General features: G+C 36.9%; 1 protein-coding gene across 2 annotated transcripts in view; it reads right to left on the bottom strand.

Annotated features, from left to right (window-relative positions):
* The window catches only part of TDRD3 (tudor domain containing 3), an 82,177-nt gene that overhangs the window by 44,114 nt on the left and 17,432 nt on the right, over positions 1 to 20,631 (bottom strand). For both annotated transcript variants that reach the window (XR_009631069.2, XM_060769385.2), the window contains exons 2-6: positions 16,575 to 16,659; positions 11,969 to 12,034; positions 8,031 to 8,191; positions 4,374 to 4,515; positions 686 to 757 (exon numbers count right to left, since the gene is read on the bottom strand). Coding sequence is in view for 1 of the 2 variants with exons in the window: in XM_060769385.2 (XP_060625368.2) it covers positions 686 to 757; positions 4,374 to 4,515; positions 8,031 to 8,191; positions 11,969 to 12,034; positions 16,575 to 16,659 (526 nt within the window). In the remaining variant the exon portion in view is untranslated. The remainder of the gene's footprint in view (positions 1 to 685; positions 758 to 4,373; positions 4,516 to 8,030; positions 8,192 to 11,968; positions 12,035 to 16,574; positions 16,660 to 20,631) is intronic.

A 20,631-nucleotide genomic window follows, 5' to 3' on the forward strand; every position in this document is an offset into this window, starting at 1 on the left:
ATGAAAACTGTAGATTTCAGAGAGTCCATGTTTCTTCTACAGAAATGTTGAATACTGTGGCATTTGTAGCTTTGCTTAACCCTTTATACAGGCAGTCCTTGGGTTACAGACAAGACAGGCTCTGTAGGTTTGTTCTGAAGTTGAATTTGTATGTAAGTCAGAACAGGTATATTTTTAACAATAACTACACACACACACACACACTTTGGGAAGTATAGGGGTTAACACCCCCATAACATTTGTTTTGCTAACTGAGCCTCTGTTCAGAAGATTTTGCCTCACTTTTTGCTCCTGTAATAATTGGATTTTCTTTTTTTAAAAAAGCTGGCTTGAGGAAACAAGGATTGTTGAGAAGGCTTCATTGGAGACATCCTTTCTACATAATAACACTTTCAGAAATGGATTTCCCTTCCTAAAAGTAGATTTCTCTCACTTCCTGTTGTCTCACCCCCATTCTTAACTATGAGTCATTTGTAAGTCAGATATCTGTAACTCGGGAACATATCCTAGAATATCCTAGAACTCGGTTGATATCCTAGAATAACAACCGAGTTAAAACCAAAATAACAATAATTTGTATTGTTTCAAAGTAATACTACATTGAACTAATGTCACTGTTCAAAACTAATACTAGTTTTAAAAGTTATATTACATAGATTAAAGTCTACTAAAAAATCCACCATACCTGCCCAAAAGGCACAAAGGGAGGAGGTCCACCTTCTGTTCCTATGTTACTTCTGTTGTGTTTTGATAAGCTCTGTAAAATGAAGCAATGTTTTCATTAACTGGCAAGAAAAAAACCTGAACAGCCTTGGCATTGTTTCAATACTGCAGTAAGAGGTATGAGAAAGTTTTTCCCCTCCTACCTACCATTCCCTGTACCTACCAACTTATTTATGAGGTTTATTTGGGCCACAGATGTTTCATGCATATTTCTCAAGACCTGTTCTCCCTTTCTCACAGATGTTTCATATAAACACTGAAACATCCAAAGAGAGAATGAAGACCTCCCAAGCAATCAAAATAACTACGGCTTTTCAGATTGGAAAACCGACAGTTCATTTCTTTAAAGAAAGCCATATGGTAATTTTACAATAAAAAGTGTTGTGGATTGAATTAAATTTAGGATGCAAACTAGACTCTATGCGGAGCATACAGTTGTAGAACAACTCTATTTACACATGGGGATATAGCAGTTCAAAGGCAGTGCCCAAAAAACATAAGTCAGTGCTAGACAGCAAGATATACTAATAACTTCTCCATCTCAAAAGTTTAATCAGCATAATTCGGTGACCTCATTTAATAAACCAGAACTGCAGAGTATTCTGGCTGCTTTCTTTTGAACAGGATGTCAGTCAGTCTTGATTACTTCACACGGAAATGAGTACATTAACCAAAACTGATCAGGTAGCGAAAGCTTAGTACTGAGTCTGACAAACAAGAATTTTCAGACTTGGTTTACTGGGTTTTTCTTTTTCTGAATCTTATCTTGTTTGGGAAAGACAAACCAGTAGAACAAGGCTTGCAATCCATAAGATAGAATTCTCTCTTATGCTAGGTTGTTATCTGTGAACAATAGCAGTACTGGTGTATCTTCTAAAATATGGGGAAAGGAGCAAGATACAGAGTTAGTGAACAAATTTTATTTACATAAATAACTAAATTGCATTTCCGGGGTAAATAATGTTATGTACTGTCATCTTCAGCTCTTGATCATGGTGACCATTATGATCAATAGTGATTTCAAAAGATCAAATCAGTCAACATGTATTACCTCATGTTAGTAGTTATTATTCCTATATTGCTATTTTGGAGGATACTCAGTTTAATGGCTAACCTGAAATAATTTAGCAAGTTCTCAGAATCAGAATACAACACAGACCCTGTGCTCTCAACATACAATTACAGAATCATTTAATCTCAGCTTGTAACTTCAACACAATTATCTTTATTGTGGAGTTTAATTATTGTTTCAGAACTACATCAAATATCTAGATCAGAGATGTAGAATTTTCAGAACATGACAAAGCCATAGTGTTTTATTTCAAAATAATAATGAAAAATGTATATTAGCACCCTTTAGAGATTTTAAGTTACTTAGTTTCTTTAAGAACAAATAAAACGCACCATGTGTGATTTATTTTGGCATTGTCTGCACACCCTCATCTTTCTTGAAAACCCTATCCTAGTTTACCCTACTTAGTTCATGCCCAGCATTATTTTAAATTTTAGTTATTACATTTGGTCTGGCCACAGGTTTTTAAATGCTTGTATGTTATTGTTACTGTTTATTGCTTATTGTGTATTTTTTGTTTTTGAGTTTTATTATAACTGTTTTGTATTGATTATTTGTTATTGCCTTCGTTTATTGATGTATTGTGGGCTTGGCCTCATGTAAGCTGTACCGAGTCCCTTGGGGAGATGGTAGCAGGGTACCAATACAGTTGTTGTTGTTATTATTATTATTATTATTATTATTATTATTATTATTATTAAACCACTATTTGACATATTAAAAGTAGAGCATTAATGTTATTGTTTTGTTGGAGACTGACCTACAAGCATGAATTACCTGAACTACAAGGGAGCAGTTTTGATTTTCTGTGGAGCAGCAGCTAAAAAAGCCAATGGGATTTTGGCCTGCATAAATAGGAGTATAGTGTCGACATCCAGGGAAGTCATGCTACCCCTCTATTCTGCCTTGGTCAGACCACATCTGGAATACTGTGACCAGTTCTGGGAACCACAATTGAAGGGAGATGTCGACAAGCTGAAATGTGTCTCGAGAAGGGTGACAAAAATGATCAAGGGTCTGGAGAGCAAGCCCTATGAGGAGCAGCTTAAAGAGCTGGGCATGTTTAGCCTGCAGAAGAGAAGGCTTAGGAGACATAATGACCATGTATAAATATGTGAAGCAAAGTCATAGGGAGGAGGGAGCAAGCTCGTTTTGTGCAGCTCTGGAGACTAGTACGCGAAACAATGGCTTCAAACTACAGGAAAGACGATTCCACCTGCACATCAGGAAGAACTTCCTAACTGTGAGAGCTGTTCAGCAGTGGGACTCTCTGCCCTGGAGTGGGGTGGAGGCTCCTTCTTTGGAGGCTTTTAAACAGAGGATGGATGGCCATCTATTCAGGGTGTTATGAATGTGATTTTCTTGCTTCTTGGCAGGGAGTTGAACTGGATGCCTCATGAGGTTTCTTTCAACTCCATGATTCTATGAAATGGAAACCAAGACTAGGGATTTCAGTGTTGTATACACCGTTTTTAGAAATAATGGAGGCACTAAATATTTTATGCACCATTTGAAAGGAAATATTCCACAGTAAACCCATTTCCCACTAATTTTTCCAGAAAAAAATGGGCTTAAAATGTCTGAGAATTTAAATTGTATCCAAGACAGAAGTGAACAATGATATTAAGTGAAAAAAATGGCAGATCCAGGGACCAGTTAATCCCATCTTGTCATCTGATGTATGCCTCACTATCTTTGAATTATTATTTTTTTTACAAAAACTTTATTTAGAAAACAGAAGTGATTGGAAGCACTAAAATAGTTCAAAATGTGACTTTTACCTTTTAAAATGCCTGTTTTGCTTTAAGAACAGAAGATTTTTAGCAGTAGTAATGGAAGGTAGCACACAGACTTTGGATTAAACTGTCTTAAATATCAGGCTGGTAAACCATAGCCGAAACAAAGATGCTTATTTCTTGTGGGATGTATGAGTATATTATTCACAGCTTTGGATTTTAAAGCTATAATATTCAGCTACTTTTTTCAGGCGCTGGTATTTATCACTATATTAAGGAATCAGGCTTGAAACCTATGCTTTTTATCTACCTTTTTCAATAATGTATTTAACATCATACTGATGGCTTAAAATGATTACACAAATGCAGACTGAATGACTGTTACGTATCCTACTCACAATATTGTTTGTTGTTTCATATTCTTACACTATTGAACTACGTATTCAATTGACTGGAATGTGTGTATGCACATTTTAGAACAGCTGATATGGTGATGTTCATCCATTTTATTTGCATTTCTACATTATTACACTGATTGTACTTTACATATTTCTGATTATTCTTCTAAAATGACTCTTACGTAGCTATTGGTTATTACTCTGTGTTGCTTTTCCTAGGCAGTCTATTTCTGAATGTATCATTTTCATTCATTTGTTCTCTGGGCCCTATGCTTAGCACTGGTTTCACTGTATTCATGATCACTTATCATGCTTTTTAATAATAGGTAGGTCTTTCTAATTTTTTTTTTTTACTGTACCACAATATATCATTTAAATATATTTTAAAAGCTATCTGAAATTTCTCATTCAGCTTAAGATAAGGAAAGCATCATGTTACCTCACCCTTTGCAACTCCCATTTTTCTATAAGATGTTCCACTTCACCTCCAAGAATCACCGTGTTGCTTTCATCCAGAAGAAGGAAGCCATTTTTCACTTCCACGATTCCCAGCAATTTAATTTTTGTTCCAGGTGGCGTGTTCAGGCTACACATAGGAAAAGTATTCACAAGTTAATTGGACAACACAATACAGTGTTATTAAAGATATGTTATTCCAAATCATCTTATATGCACTCAAGTTTCTCAATTACTTAACTTGCTCAAAAATGTGAATTACAGCACTTTTCCAGTTGTGCAGAAACATAAAATATTTTCACAGTAATTTGTTATATCATCACCAGAAAGAATTCACTGTAGCTATATAGAACCTGTATCTGTATTTTAGGATGCAGCCAGAAGACAAGAGAAGATGTACAGCCCAGTGCTATCGCTTTATGCAAGAGGCTTAAGAATCCATCTCCAGATTGCTTCTGACAGCACTCCTTGAGAACATGTTTTACTTTACACTTTATCAAGTGTATCCATTGTTCAGTGTCAATAAAGGTAAACATAAACTGCAGTTTCAAGGCTGCAACATCTACAAAATATCAATCATTATGTTGTCAGATTGCAGCTGTTATACTCATCTATCAAACTGACAGAATAAATTAAGAAAATCAACTCTCAATCACTTCAAAACTGATGTTCAAATTCAGGATTATCTGGGCGTGAACTAATCCCGTTCTTGAAAACAGATGAACACCACATGAAATATATAGAATTAGGATGTTATTGTACACATAACCTTCCAAAAGTGAGATGCTTTGCTCAATGGAATTGCAGTAGGATATGAACACCTGTGGTCTTGCAGGAATAAAAGCATAGACCCTTTCCATGAAATCTAGGGATTCAGAAATAAGCCATACTGTAATGGGAAAAAGCAGAACCCTAAACAATACCTATATTATCTAAATGGGATCAGCGAAATAGGAAACTTGTAATCTACTTTTGGCTGCAGTGATTGATGTTGGTCCAAGTTAAAAACTCAAACCAAAAATGTAAAAGTCAGTAACTCAATTTTCAATACTCCTTGGCTAGTATCTGTGCAAATCTAGAACACTGCTTCTTAAACTGTGTGTCCTGACCCCAAATTAGGTATATTGTGGTTGTTTTCCAGCCTCTATGCCACTGTTTTCTTACATTTCATCTCTTTGTAAGGTCTGGTGGTTTTTTTTTTTTGTTTCTTCCTTTGGGGTTTATTCTGGAAACTAAATTTGGAAAGTGTGTCTGAGAGTTGGGGAATACATTAAGTAATTTAAATCTTATAACTAGGCCTCGATTTTTTTATGTAGGAAAAATATTAGTTATTTAGAATTAAAAAAAGAAAGAGACCATATTTAATCAAGACATATCCAGATAAAGAATCATGTTGAAGCAAAAACAACTAATAGCTTCAAAACTGCTTCAGTACTAACTTCCAATTCACTTATTAGTTACATGAAGTGCACAGTTGAGAATTAATGCAATGAAATAAATAGTGGGGTTAGAAAGAAATGAAATACAGAGGATTTAGACCTTTTTTGACCAGGGGCGACTCTCCAATCCAAAAGAGTTACAAATCAGTTTTTGGCCAACTTTAGATTTGGTCTGGTTATTTGGGGTGCTGATTTAGAAAACTGCATTGGATAGACCACATCAGTTCTAGTTTCTGATACAGAACACATGCCTTCCAGTAGCCACCATCTGCTCACCCACAGAAAACCATATTTAATAATCTAGAGCTGATGTGGTAATAGTAATCTTTTGTGGGTAGTCAGCCTCTCCCAACATCCTCATTGCCTTGGCAATGTAAGGTTTTGTGAGGCCAGTCGCTCTCATTGCTGCGTGGTTTTGAGGCAATGGTATAGTAATAGTGAGGTCGCTGACCACATTTTCTTTTTTGCAGACCACTGATTGTCCATGGACCACAGGTTGCGAACTACTGATTTAGACCTTGACTGTGTGTTATAAACACAAGAAGCCAGGAGAGCTTTGAAAGCTTACATTGTGTGTTTTCTGCATTTTGTTACACATCACTCTTTGGTGGATTATATTTTGTTTTGGCGAACAGTCAACATGGCTACCCCTAGATAATTTGTCATTTTTTGTGCTTTCTTTATGTGCATAAAGTTCTCTCTGACATCTCAATTCACTCTCCCCATTTCCCTTGCAACCATGTAGCTCAGGATGACACTTTATAAACCTGATGAACTGAACTGCAGCCCAAAAAAGGAAAATAATCCAAAAGAAGACAAAATCCCGAAGCTGTTAATTAAAAACAACAAAATAGCAGAACCTGAGGATTTAAAAGTACACTTTTGTAAGCAAAAGAAAGGAAGAGAGAGATCTATCATTTTGAAAGACAACTGTATATCAATGCTATTTCGTTGGGTATCTCTTGTCAGGCTTTTAAAACTGGAATGAAAAGAATAGGATCAAAGCAAGTGCTGTAAGAAAGAGGCCAAAATAGTTCTGTGATTGTTCTCTGAGAAAAGAGACAACACATTTCCAAACTTTGGTCTACCTTGATATCTCTTATGTTGATCTGCAGTAGGAATGGCAGTGTTTGATTACTGCTCTCACTCCTATCTATTCCCACAGTGACAATATGCATCACACAGCATTTTCTCTGCCAAGTGAGAATCCAGAGCTACAAAACTCATTTTGACAGCACTCCATAGGCTGCTGAGACTCAGCATAGGCTGCTGAGGAAGCTATGCCAATTTTTTCCACATGGTTTCCAGCATTAGTCAAAAATGGCAAGAAAAGGATCAAGAACTTGGGCTCCCATCTCAATCCAGAAAGATGCTACATTGACTAGGTTACGTGTGTCAAACTCACATAGATTCAAACATGATACCTTAGTAAGAAACTTGAAGAACTATAAATTCACACAGAACAAAAAAAAAATCTCATTAACATTACCCTCTTTTTGAGAGAATGATTTATGAGCACCTTCATATTTGTCAAGAAGCATTCTCTCTTTTTCTGCACACCCTCAAAAAATTAAATATCAATTAATACCAATCCTATTCAAGTAGGGTTTATGAAAACAGCATAATGGTAGTAATGAAATTCACTCCATTTTACACACTAAATAGAACCAGTCTACTGTTAGTGCCCTATATCAAATTCTATATAATTCCCTAAACTCTGTCACAAAGTTGCCAGAGGAATGTGAACAAATATACATTTAATATGTTGATCCTAAGGCTTTGTAATTCAATTATTATTTTTTAAATGTCCTTCACAAAGTACTTCACAATGTACTTGTGTATTTCTATACCAGTGGTTCTCAACCTGTAGGTCCCCAGATGTTTTGGCCTTCAACTCCCAGAAATCCTAATAGCTGGTAAACTGGTTGAGATTTCTGGGAGTTGTAGGCCAAAACACCTGGGGACCCAGAGGTTGAGAACCACTGTTCTATACAGATGAACCAATGATATTCTTGGAGAAACATAACAGAAATGAAAAAAGGTTGTAAAAAGATTTTATTCAAAAAAATGTCATTTCAAGAACAAAATTTCACCTCCAGAATTTCTAATAAACACAAATATGTTTTATATGCTGAATTCTATTTTGAGATGTCTAACCTGTAAAGTGTGGTTAAGTCACTGTAAAGCAAAAACAAACACTGCTTACCTTATTTTTGACATGTAATTATATTCTATCGCAGTGCAGGTTGTGTGCCCATCCGTCATCTGCAAGCGCAGCATTCTGGGAGCAGCCTGAGATTCCTCATTGTCCTTTGGTGCAGCTATATTGCGAACTTTTTGGATCTGCAGAACACAGGGACCTTCTAGCTGTGAAGATGAAGGACAAAAGTATTTATTTGTTCTGCTCTATTTTGGGTACCACCATAGGAATGGATTCTGTCAAGTAACCACAAGCCTACCTTGCCCTACCTTCCCAAGACATTGTGTTTTTTAACAAAGTCACTGCCAAGGTTAATATAGAACTCTTTCCAACCATAAACAAAGATAAATCCTAAGGAAAACTGTTTTGTTATACACATAAACATTTTCCAAATGGAGAGAAAAAAACAACAATGTGAAGCCTTCAGAATTCCAAGCAGCCCTTAGGCCTAAATCCAATTCCTAAAGCCAACTAGAGTAGAAGGACTGAATCAATGGAATTGACACAAATATTGATTTGCCAAGTTATAATTGATTCAATGCATGCACTTTAGCTGGGAATAACAAGTATATTTAAGCCTTAGAGGTCCTCTACAATTGGCCAAAGTCAAGTCCAGACAGTTTTATGGTGCAACAAAGAGTTTTTAATATGTTAGCACCTAGACCTTCAATGACAACTACTTCTTTATGGCCAGAATGGGTCTATCATTTCCAGGTGAACAAAACACTGCTTCAATCAATCTGAGACTTAGAAAACATTAAAGCAGCAATCCAGGAATCACATACACAAGGAAGAATTAGATACACTTGACTGAAAAGAAGAACTCTTGCTCTCATTGACTTTTGAAATGATTGATTGAATGAATGAATGCCTAAAACTCTTAGGTTGCATTGTCATGCTAGGGAAAACATTTTTATTATCAGCTTTGGGTATTGTTCATCTATGGATATAATATTGCCAGTATTGCCTAGCTATGGATATGGCCCAGTTTTCGTAAAACATATCTGAATTAACCTTTGTGTACTTGGATAAGATCCAAACAACTGAAAAACTAGTCCTATATATAGAAAAGTAACATTATGTAACAAAATTTGAAATATTTTCTTTTTCTAATTTGAAAGTGTTGTTTCCTGTTTAATTGTGCAGTACTGACTTTGAAAGTAGTTATACTCCAGAAACTTCGGTTTTGTGGTGGAGGATAATACTATTATTTCCTTCAGTCTATGCACTGCCTTTGTAATTTTCCTAATGCAAATATGCCATTTTAAACCTTTTAATTTGCAGACCGCAAAAAGGTTTTTGCAGTTTAATAAACCTTTTTCATGTTTTTATGATAGAATGTATTAGAAAATGACATTTATAACCCAGGAACAAAAATTGTGTTACATGGTGTAATCTGGACTCTCTTTCAAACATCACTACTTCTTACCATGGCTCAAGGAAACTGTCTTTGAACCTGACAGCTTTCCAAAGCCCTTTGAAGCATGTACTCTAAAGAAGAAAGCAGAGTCAACATTTCATAAAAACAATCAAATTCTTGGGTCTGCCAAAATATTTGTTTTGCTCACATTCTGGGTCTCACTGTCAAAGTGCTCATCTTCATCTTATATCCACAGATGCGCAAAATATAAAATCAACCTGGAAATTAATAGTGTATCTCAGTTCAAAGTTTCCCTATGCAACTCCTCCACTCCAAGGACTTACCCAGATACTGTGTTTCAACATTTACTTCATAACCCAACAATTTTATTAGCTCAGTTCCAAAACTTTACTACACAAACATATGTGTGTCGCAGGAAAGACCAAGATAGTTCATCTTAATTTATTTGTTCATATAAACTAAAAGTGTCATGAAAAGTGCTAATTGAAGATAGTTCAAATTAATTCCAAATGTATGTAAATGGTTCAAATTGAAAATTACATTTCCCTTTTATCTTCAAATGAATATGATTTGCACGTTTTAACTCTATTTACAATGTGGTCTGCTGTTCTCTCTCTCTCTCTCTATATATATATATAGACATTCTTTTCAAACATAATGAAACACGGCCATCTTGTGGCTGAGGTTTGTAACTCATGCTTCTCAGCTCTATGAAAAACTGTATTTCTAATGTTTCCCAACCTTTATCCTATAGAGCAGTAGTTCCAAACATTTGGTCTTACAGATGCTTGGGACTCCAACTCCCGGAAATTCCAGCCAGTTTACCAGGAACTGTAAAGGGAACTAAAGGAATTGTGGGAACTAAAGTCCAAAAAAACAAAACACCTGGAGGACCACAGGTAGGGAACCGCTGCATAGAGGAAAGCTTATTATATATGTATGAGGAAATTACATTTATCCAAATTTTGATTATTATACATTGATAATAATCTCTGAGGATTACCTGGGAAGGAAACCGACTAGAGCACTGCAACACACCAAAATACCTGGGAGTTACTCTAAACGTGCTCTAACTTACAAGAAGCACTGCTTCATTATAAAGCAAAAAGTGGGTGCTGAAAATAATATTATACGAAAGCTGACTAGCACAACTTGGGGATCACAATCAGACTCAGTGAAGACATATGCCCTGGTGCTTTGCTACTCTGTTGCTGAATATGCATGTCCAGTGTGGAATACATCTCACTACGTTAAAACAGTGGATGTGGCTCTTAATGAGACATGCCGCATTATCACAGGATGTCTATGCCCTACGCTGTTGGAGAAATGATACTGTTTAGCTGGTATTGCACCACCTGATATTTGTGGGGAAGTAGCCAGTAAAGAAAGGTCCAAGGCATTGACATCTCCAGCCCATCCTCTGTTCAGATATCAGACAGCATGCCAGCATCTTAAATCAATAAATACTTTTCTAAGATCTACAGCAGTAGTTGCCAACCTCTGATCTTCCAGGTGTTTTGGACTTCAGCTCCCTCAATTCTTAACAGCTGGTATGATGACTGGGATTTCAGGGAGGTGATGTCCCAAACACCTGGAAGACCAAAAGTTGGCAACCACTGATCTACAGAAATACTTGTAGGAACACCACAGCAAGCAAGAGTCAGATGAAAAACTCCCTCCTGGTCATACAGAAGACTGGGCAACTTGGAAGGTACTGAACAAACTATGCTCTGATACCAAGAGATGCAGAGCCAATCTTAAGAAATGGAGCTACAAAGTGGAGTCCATGACATGCGTATGTGGAGAAGAACAAACCACAAATCACTTACTACAATGCAGCCTGATCCCTGCCTCATGCACAATGGAGGACTTCCTTACAGTGACACCAGAGGCAATTGACATGACCAGCTTCTGGTCAAAGGAAATTTAGTATAATGCCAAGTTTTTAACTTTGTTTGTGGTTTTTTATGTATTATAATTGTAATGTCAATTTGCTTCTAACAGGATGAGTATATATATATGTGTGTGTGTGTGTGTGTGTGTGTGTGTGTATAATGGAAAACTCAAACAAACATTCATATAAAAGCATAATTGAAATATCTTCAAGTACACAGTGCTATATTATTTGGAAAAAAACTGTTTTGGTGCCATTTCAATAACTATATGATAAATCATCAGGTGGAAAATAGGAGCTGTTTATACCATATATACTATATGTCTTTATGTATTTAAGATTTTTCTGATAAACTTACATCAATAGTTGAGATAAAACGTTTACTTCAAACTAGCTTAAATGGGTTAATAGCCTTGATCACTTTAAAGCCATACCTGTGCTAACAGTGTGCCAGGCTATGCCAAGTGATAGGAAGCAATAAATAATAATAAAAAACTAGATATCTGGCTTCAAATAACTGTCAGGAGATTCCGTGGAGAAGAACATGGGTGGGACTTTGGTGAACTAGGCCAGGACAAAAAGACACAGAGAAAGTCCAACCTACTTGTTGAGAATAGCGGAATAGCCCAAGTACACAACTACAAGTATAGCAACAATAAATTGTGTTACCTTTTCCACCTTTCCACCATTGATGTCATTAGGGAGGAACTTCTTTCCAATGGCTCTTAAGTCTGTCTACATTTAAAATAAAAAATAGTGTTAATACTGTTTCCCAAGATAAAACCAGGAGGAAAAAAAAACATGTTTTTTTTCTTCCAATGTAATTTTGATGATGATGTTGATTGTCGTTTATGTTTGTGTTTCATTTCATTGTAATGTTGTCTGGGCTTGGCCCCATGTAAGCCGCTCTGAGTCCCCAACGGGGAGATGGTGGCGGGGTATAAATAAAGATATAATATTATTATTATTATGTAGTTTGTCATTAGAAACAATAAGGTAATAACCTATTCCTTTGTAACAGACAAAGCAAATGTCTCAAGACAGATGCTTTTCAAGGACGGCAAAGATCTTAACTTGTTCGCTAATCTACAAATCTAGGATAGATTTATTCAAGAGAGCTCTAGCCATAGAGACTGGGGAAAATAAGTTTTATCCAATACTATGTAACAATGATTTAAAAGTGTACAAATATCTCTCGAAACTATAAGTAGGATGAACCTGTAAAAGATTACATGATATGGTAGGCCCAAAATTTGGGCATCAAATTCAAAAGAAAACATGTATGAAATGGTATCTAACCCCAAATAAGCTGTCAAAAATATATATAAATATATAAAGGTTTTTCCCTGATATTAAGTCTAGTCGTGTCTGACTCTGGAGGTTGGCTCTTATCTCTATTTCTAAGCCGATGAGCTGGCGTTGTTCGTAGACCTCTCCAAGGTCATGTGGCCGGCATGACTGCATGGAGCGCCATTACCTTCCTGCCGGAGCAGTACCTATTGATCCACTCACATTTGCATGTTTTTGAACTGCTAGGTTGGCAGAAGCTGGGGCTAACAGCGGGAAATTATCCCGTTCCCCGGATTCGAACTGGCAACCTTTCGGTCAGCAAGTTCAGTAGCTCAGTGGTTTAACCCACTGTGCCACAGGGGGGCTCCACATGTAAGAAAATAAACGGTTATTTGTCTGAGATTTATCCATTAATCCAAATGAATTTAAAAATAGACTTTGCAATGCTATCAGAAATGGGCATTATGGCTACAGAATGGGATAATAAATATGACCTACTCCTCCAATATATGATAATAACAGCAAGAATGGTGTTTGCTCCAACTTGCAAATGGATTGAAACACTAACAACAAAAGTTTTTATCAGGCTACAAGTCCACCAAGTGTGGAAGAAAGTATCTTTCTCTCTTTTACATCTCCAAAATTCTGGAAAGGGGTAAGTAAAGAAACAAATAACCTAATTACTAAAAAGGTTAAGTAAAACCCAGAAATGCATCTCTTAGGTTTATTTTGTGGAATAATTAATAAAGAAGACGTAGTTTAATTGCTGCAAGATTAATAATAGCAAAATCATGGAGGGAAGAGGGGAAAGAGTTACTTATAAAGGACTGGAGGGGAAAATGATTAAACTACAGTTAAATGGCCAAACTCTCCAATTGTATTCATGGAGGAAATAATGAAGATTTAGTTAGAAAATTGAGGCTTTCATTTGAATTTTTAGAAAGGAAAATAAATGTAGACTTTAAAGTAGCCGCGAGGGGAATTTATTAATATAAAGATATGTGTTTTAAATGAGATATTAGTTTCACATTGAGTGGTGCAGAAGTCATGGGTGGAGGTGGGTTTGGTGGACAGATGTATTTGTACTACCATATTTACTTGAGTATAATGCACCACAGAATCTAATGGGTACATCAATTTTCAAAACCCTGAAATCCAGAAAAGTATTTACCATATTACGTTAATCTAATGTGCATTCTCATTTTGAGAAAGTGATTTAGTAAAAAAAGGTGAGTATTAAAATCCAGCAAATACGGGTATGAACATTTCATTTTTCCCTCTTTCTTTTGCATTCTGCATATCACTTTTACACAATAACTAGTAACGAGACAATGGATTAAGTGACTGAATTAGCCCAAACTGCCAACCTAAATAATAAACTATTTGAATTTTTTAAAAAAAAAAAACCTGAAAACTGTGTACACACTTTTTGAGCAAAAAAGACATTTAGTGATACAATAATATCTAGTTATGGTTATAGTAAATCCTCAACTTTTTCAGGTGTGCTTTTGTGTTTTAGTCAGTGACTAATATTTTAACGTAGTGTTTTATGACACTGTATTAGTATTAGTCAAAATAGAAATTTTTATTTCTATTTTTTTTAAAAAAATTAATACTTTGGCTGTGAATTAGTATTTTTTAAATAAAGAAATTATGCCATTATACCCCCAACTTTCACAAGTGAGTGAATCTTTTAAACAGGTCCCTATGTAAGCAGGGACATGTTAAATTTGAAAGACAAGTAATGTATTCAGGCCTGAATTTCATAATGATGATGATGATGATGATAATGTTTATTTATACCCCACTTGTTCTCTCCACAAAGGAGACTCAAAATGGGTTAGTGCAGTGGTTCTCAACCTGTGGGTCCCCAGATGTTTTGACTTTCAACTCCTAGAAATCCTAACAGCTGGTAAACTGGTTGGGATTTTTGGGAGTTGTAGGCCCAAACGCCTGGGGACCACAGGTTGAGAACCACTGGGTTAATGGGTTATGTATTTGTAATTAGAGGTCAAACCTGTAGGAGTTAGCACACCAAACACATCTAAATGATACTCTGTCTTTAGAAAAGCATTTAGTGCCAGATGGGCTATAATAACATAAAATCGTTCACATTTCATATTTTTGTTTTCAGTCTAATATTATTCTAAACACAGAGAAGTTGGCCAAAACTGTATTTTTGTTTTAATTTTAAAAATAGTAACCACAGCACTGCTGGAGTTTAAACATGGCTTCTTATCCTCTCCTTGAGAACTTATAGAAATACCAATAAGACTGTGAAAGTTTTTCACATCTACTCTACTGCTGAAAATATCTGTATATTTTTAAAATAAAACTTCTGCTTTTTTCAATTGTTACTGAAAATATGTATGTGGGGTTGCATAAGTGCATCTGACAATGTTACAGAACTAGATCCCAAGACCTCTGCTAGCAAGCAGAGCCTTGAAATTATTTTGTGGATAAGTTTATGTTCTATCCTCTGATTTGAGCCCTTTCTTCAAGGCCACATAAACAGCTTTTCAGCATGTGCAAGCAACCCAAAAACGCATGGCTCCTTCCCTGGCTTTAAGTGATATACAATGAACACTAAATGATGTCTTGGGAGCCCAGAGAAGACCCCCCCCCCAAAAAAAAAGATCTCTCCTGTTCATGTTGTTCTCTGCAGACACTCCAATAGAATGCTATGTAACAGTAGTATATGCTTATCTGAATTCATACTCATCCTATGGAGACAATGAAGTCTCCATAGGCTTTAGAATTCTGCTTCTGTGTACCACATCGAAATAAAGCATCAGCAACCACAAATTAAATAAGTATTGAAATAACTTTAAAATAATAGGAGCAGGAGTACAAGTCTCCAGAGAAATTTCGGACATTGGTTGCCCTAAGAATTACTGAGGGAAATGTACTCAGGACTGAGAACAATTGTTTTGAAAAGCAAAAACATGGTCAGACAGAAGTTTCTATTGTTCTATGACTTTAAACAGTTAAGTTTAAATCTGTCATTTCCACTTCAATAATATCATGGAAAAACACATTTTCCCAGCCAAACTCCAGAATATCAAAGACAAAGATAATTGTACTGTGGTTAGAAGAATAATTCAAGTTGAATATCCCTACTAAAAAGCCTTGGAACCAGAAATGTTTTAGATTCCTGGGGGCTTTTCCCCACTCCCAAATTTTAGAAGACCCATACTTACACAGATAAGCGTAACATTCATGTATGCTTCATATACATTCAGATCCTTGTATCCCATATCTGAAATTTCATTTATCTACACTCAGAAAAATGTGGTGTTTTTCTAGAACTTGCAAGGTCCTCCAGAAGTTACCACAGTGTTGCCCTGAAGGACTCACCAAACCCCTAGAGAGCCTGCATCTTTATGAATTTGTAAGTCCTTCAAGGCAACTCTAAGATATATTCAGATCAAAAATGAGGTAATTTAAAGGTGTTCAGTTGCAGCTGCAGTTTCAGGTAATCAGAGTCCGGCTGGGAATGCATCCAGACATGGAGATCTTACTTTACACCTTATAACCATAACCTGAATACAATATTGTACAATATTGTAAATAATTTTGTGCATGACACGGAGTTTGGGTACATTGAACTATGAGAAAGCAGCTATCTCAGCCACTCATGTGCACAATTTTTGAGTATTTCAGAAATCCAGATAAGGGATGTTAAATTTGTATTAGAAACTTGATCTGTCTTAACATATATGAAGGCAAAAATATACACGGTAAACAGTACAGAAAATACTGCATTCAGGCTCCTAAACTAATACTAATTTTATCGTTAAACCAAACATATAAACTTTGACTCTTCTGGATTGGCTTAATTATTTCTAGTTTCCCCCCCTAGTACATTTGATAGATACAGTACCACCTTTTGTACTGTTACCATTTAACTAATGAATGAATGGTCACAATGAATGGCAGCTGAAATTTAGAATAATAGTTTGAAAAGTTAATAAATGCTACTTACATTAAGTGCAATCAGGATAATGTCATTTATGTTGACTTTGTCAGATGAATTTGTGCAAGCTTCAATTCCTTCATCTGACAGGTACCTATTAAAAGAAAATATGTAGATATAGTAAGCTATATAAAACCTTACTTCAAAAACAAGTATATGCAACATTAGATGTATTGTTATAAAAATAATGTTTGGGGGGGGGGATGTACAGTTATGCATCAAGTTATGGTTATACTTGTTGGAATTAAACCCCACACTGCCCAAGTCTCAAGTCCTCAACGATGAGCAGTTACTTAGTTTAGTACAGACAAAGGGTTTGCCTTCCCCCATCTATCTATCTATACACAATGTGTGTATGTGTGTACGAGGCAAGGACGTCTGCTTACAGTCAGAGTCCTGCCTCCACACACAGGCTATAGTTCTCACTGAGCAGAAGACACCCATGGCCCTCTCAAAACTGACATTGCAGGTTACCATGAACATGTCCAGGAGCCCTGCCAATGTCCTCCACTAACATCATCCTGCCCACCACCCAAGTGAAGGCTTTCATACAGAGAGCATTTCAGCCTAGATTTTATGTTTGTCCTCCACCAAAGACACCTCCCAGATTCCCTTCTCTCTCATTTGCATGCCCCCACCCACTGCATCTCCCATAACCCTTTGCATGACCCCACCCACTGCCTCTCCCTTAACCTTTTCCTATAGCACACAGCAAACAGAGGAAGTGATCAGCAACTGAACATTCTTGTGGGAGGTTGGGGGACTGACTCCACAGGATGGAAGTTGCAGTTCATCCTACAACAAGACACAGAACTGTGACCCCCACTGACAATGGACCTGGACCATATTTTGCATACAGAACCCCTATGACCAACAGAATGTACTGGAGGGATTTAGGGGGAATTCACATAGATTTATAGCTGTTGTAGGTACTGGGATTTATAGTTCACCTGCAATCCAAGAGCACTCTGAACTCGACCAACAATGGACCTGGAACTAACTTGGCCCACAGAACCCCCATGATCAAGAAAAAACATAGGTCATTGGAGGAATTTAGAGGAGTTGTAGTTCAGCTACATCCAGAGTGCACTATGAATCCAAACAGGGATGCATCTGGACCAAACTTAGTATGCATACCTGAGATGCTCACATGTGAATACTGGAGGGGAATTGGCCTGAATGTTTTTGGAGTTGTACATACTGGGATGTATAGTTCACCTGCAATCAAAGAGCACTCTGGACCCAACCAACGATGGCCCTGGACCTCCCCCTTAGCACTCAGAACCCCCACTGAACCCAGCTAATGATAGATCTGGAGCAAACATGACACACAGACTCAAAATGGCCAACTGTAAATACTGACAGATGTTTTGGGAAGGTAGCCCCGGGAATCTGGGAGTTATAGTTCACCCTCATCGAGAAAGCACAAAACCCAACTGACAATGGATCTGGACCAAACTTGGTGCACAGAACCAACATGGCCAACAGTGAATACATGCAGGGTTTTGGGTTGATTTCCTTTGGAATCTCTGAGCTGTAGTTCAGTCTTATCCAGAAGCACTACAGCCAGACTGGACCAAATTTGGCGCAGAGACCCAAAATGGCTAACTCTAAATACTGGCAGAGTTTGGGGAGGATTGACCCTTGATTTTGGGAATTGTTGTTCACCTACACCAAACTGAGAATACCTAACACCCAAAAACAAACAATGCTTTTTTCAAATAACCGGGCATCATTGGGTGCCCAAGCTAGTGTCTCCTGAATGACAGTTGGGAATGCATCTTTTTCTTCTCTCTTCTCTCTTTCTGCTCTCATTCCGATTGATTGTTTAAAATGGATACTTTTCTAGTGCAAGCTTTTTGAATCTGCCTTCTGCCTTTTTACACTTTAGTATGGGGAGTATGTGCTGTGTGCTTTGAGATCTCTCTCTCTCTCTCTCTCTCTCTCTCTGTGTGTATCAGTGAGATGTAGTGATTGAGTTTTTTCCTCTCTTGAAACCTTAGAAAAGATGGGTGCTAGGGTAGCTCAGGCCCAGTTATTTACTATGAAGAAATGTAGTTAGTTCTTATTATTGTAAATAATTTTTTTGTGATTTTTAAAGATAGTACTCTGCATGTTTGCTTCCTAAGTTCTGAATTCTTTACAGCCACATCACACGGCACTTCACACTTCACATACTGTGAGCTGATGCTCAATTTTTTGTATCTTGTTTGTTTTTGGATGCTCTGCTATATTTTAGGGTAAATTTCCCCCAACAACACTAAGGTAGTACACATTCTGGCACATTAAACTCTGTAAATAGTATGGACTCTAAATTTATCTACAAGGACAGATGGAAAGAAAACAGGGAAAGAGAACTGTTGTCTTAATATAATCACTTTATTGGTTTAACAGAAGATCATCTTATATTACTGTAAATTGATAACCTCACAAAATCTTGTTCATAACTTGGAGGCTGCCTGTATATGCCCATGTGTAAGTCTTCAAAAAGGGAAGCTTACTTTGTTCTGGGAGAACCTTAAAAAAGCACTCTACTCTTTCCACCACAGTGCTGCTTACAGCTTGTTTGAATGATTGGATGGGAAAATGGCAGCATTAGCCTAAGGTGTCATTGAAAGATCCCATTTCTGTAGAATTACCTTTGAGTTTTATGCGGGTCATATCAAAATTCACATTTTTGCCCCCAAGTTACTCGAGCTTGACTTATGCATGAGTATATACGGTATGCAGACCATACCCAAGTTATGAACAAGATAGGTTATAGAGGCTTGTTCTTAAGTTGAATCTGTATGTAAGTCAGAACAGGTACAATTGTAAGTTCTACTCCAGCCATATCTATCTTTCTATCTATCTATCTATCTATCTATCTATCTATCTATCTTTGAATAGCACAGGGAAAGATTAACACCCCTGTGGTGTTTGTTTTACTGTCTGTGCCTCTGCTCAGAAGATTTCACCTCACTTTCTGTCCCTGTGATAACTGAATTTTGAAAAAAATGGCTTCTTGCGGAAACAAGGATTGGTGAGAAAGCTTAGGTGGAAACACCTTTACCCACGCTAATTCTCCCTGGAATGAATTTTTCTTCTTATGCATACATTTCTCTCACTTCCTATTGTCTCACTCCTGTTCTTAACCATGAATCATTTGTAAGTCGGATGTTTGTAACTCAGAGACTGTGTATTTAAAAAGTGTGGAAATTGCATGGACAACAGAAACACTGTTTTCATACTGAAGGGTCAGATCAGAAATTGACATAGACATATGCACTTTCTCCTGCTCTAATTTCACCCCCCCCCCCCCCGGTCACACACACACCCTCCTATTTCTATTTTAGCAATAAAGTAGAATATCCCAATGCAAAATGCATTAAGTTTTGCTTAAGTGTAGTTTTTGCAATTTGTTTCTGCATAAGCCACAATTTGGTTGGTATAAGCATAGCTGCATACTAAAGCTTGCTGTTGATCTAGAAGTAAGATAACTGGCACACAGAGGCAGAATAAACTTCTAAGTGCATCTGAACCAAGTATTTTATCATGTAGCAGAGTGATGAAGAGAGCCAGCATGGTATAGTGGTTTAAATGCTGGACTACACCTCTGCAGACCAGAGTTCGAATCCTTACTCAGCAATGGCAACCCACTGAGTGGCAAGCCACCCTCTCTCGGGCTCAGAAGAAGGCAAACTCCCACTGAACAAATCCTGCCAATAAGTTCATTTTAGTTGGAAACACTTAAGGCATGCAATAACGATGATGAAGGCAGGTCTGGAAATGCAAGATCTGCCTTGCAACGATTTGTCTGCTATCCAATAGTGAAATGTATAATATCCTGAGAGCTTCACCATAAGGTGACCAAAAGGTGACACCTCTGGAGACAGAATAAAGGCAGTGTTTTTCCAGGTTCATGCATATATGTAAGTGCAATTTATCAAGTATCAACAGGTTCAGTTTGAGGTGTGAACAAACTCTTGGTCTTAATGCAATCAAAACGCTATTTGGATTAGTCTCATCTCAGCTTCATGTAACTGCCATGTCATGCTTCAATTCAATTTAAAAAATGATGAAGGGG

This window comes from Anolis sagrei, chromosome 3 (genome assembly GCF_037176765.1).
Source record: "Anolis sagrei isolate rAnoSag1 chromosome 3, rAnoSag1.mat, whole genome shotgun sequence".
Lineage (NCBI taxonomy): Eukaryota > Metazoa > Chordata > Lepidosauria > Squamata > Dactyloidae > Anolis > Anolis sagrei.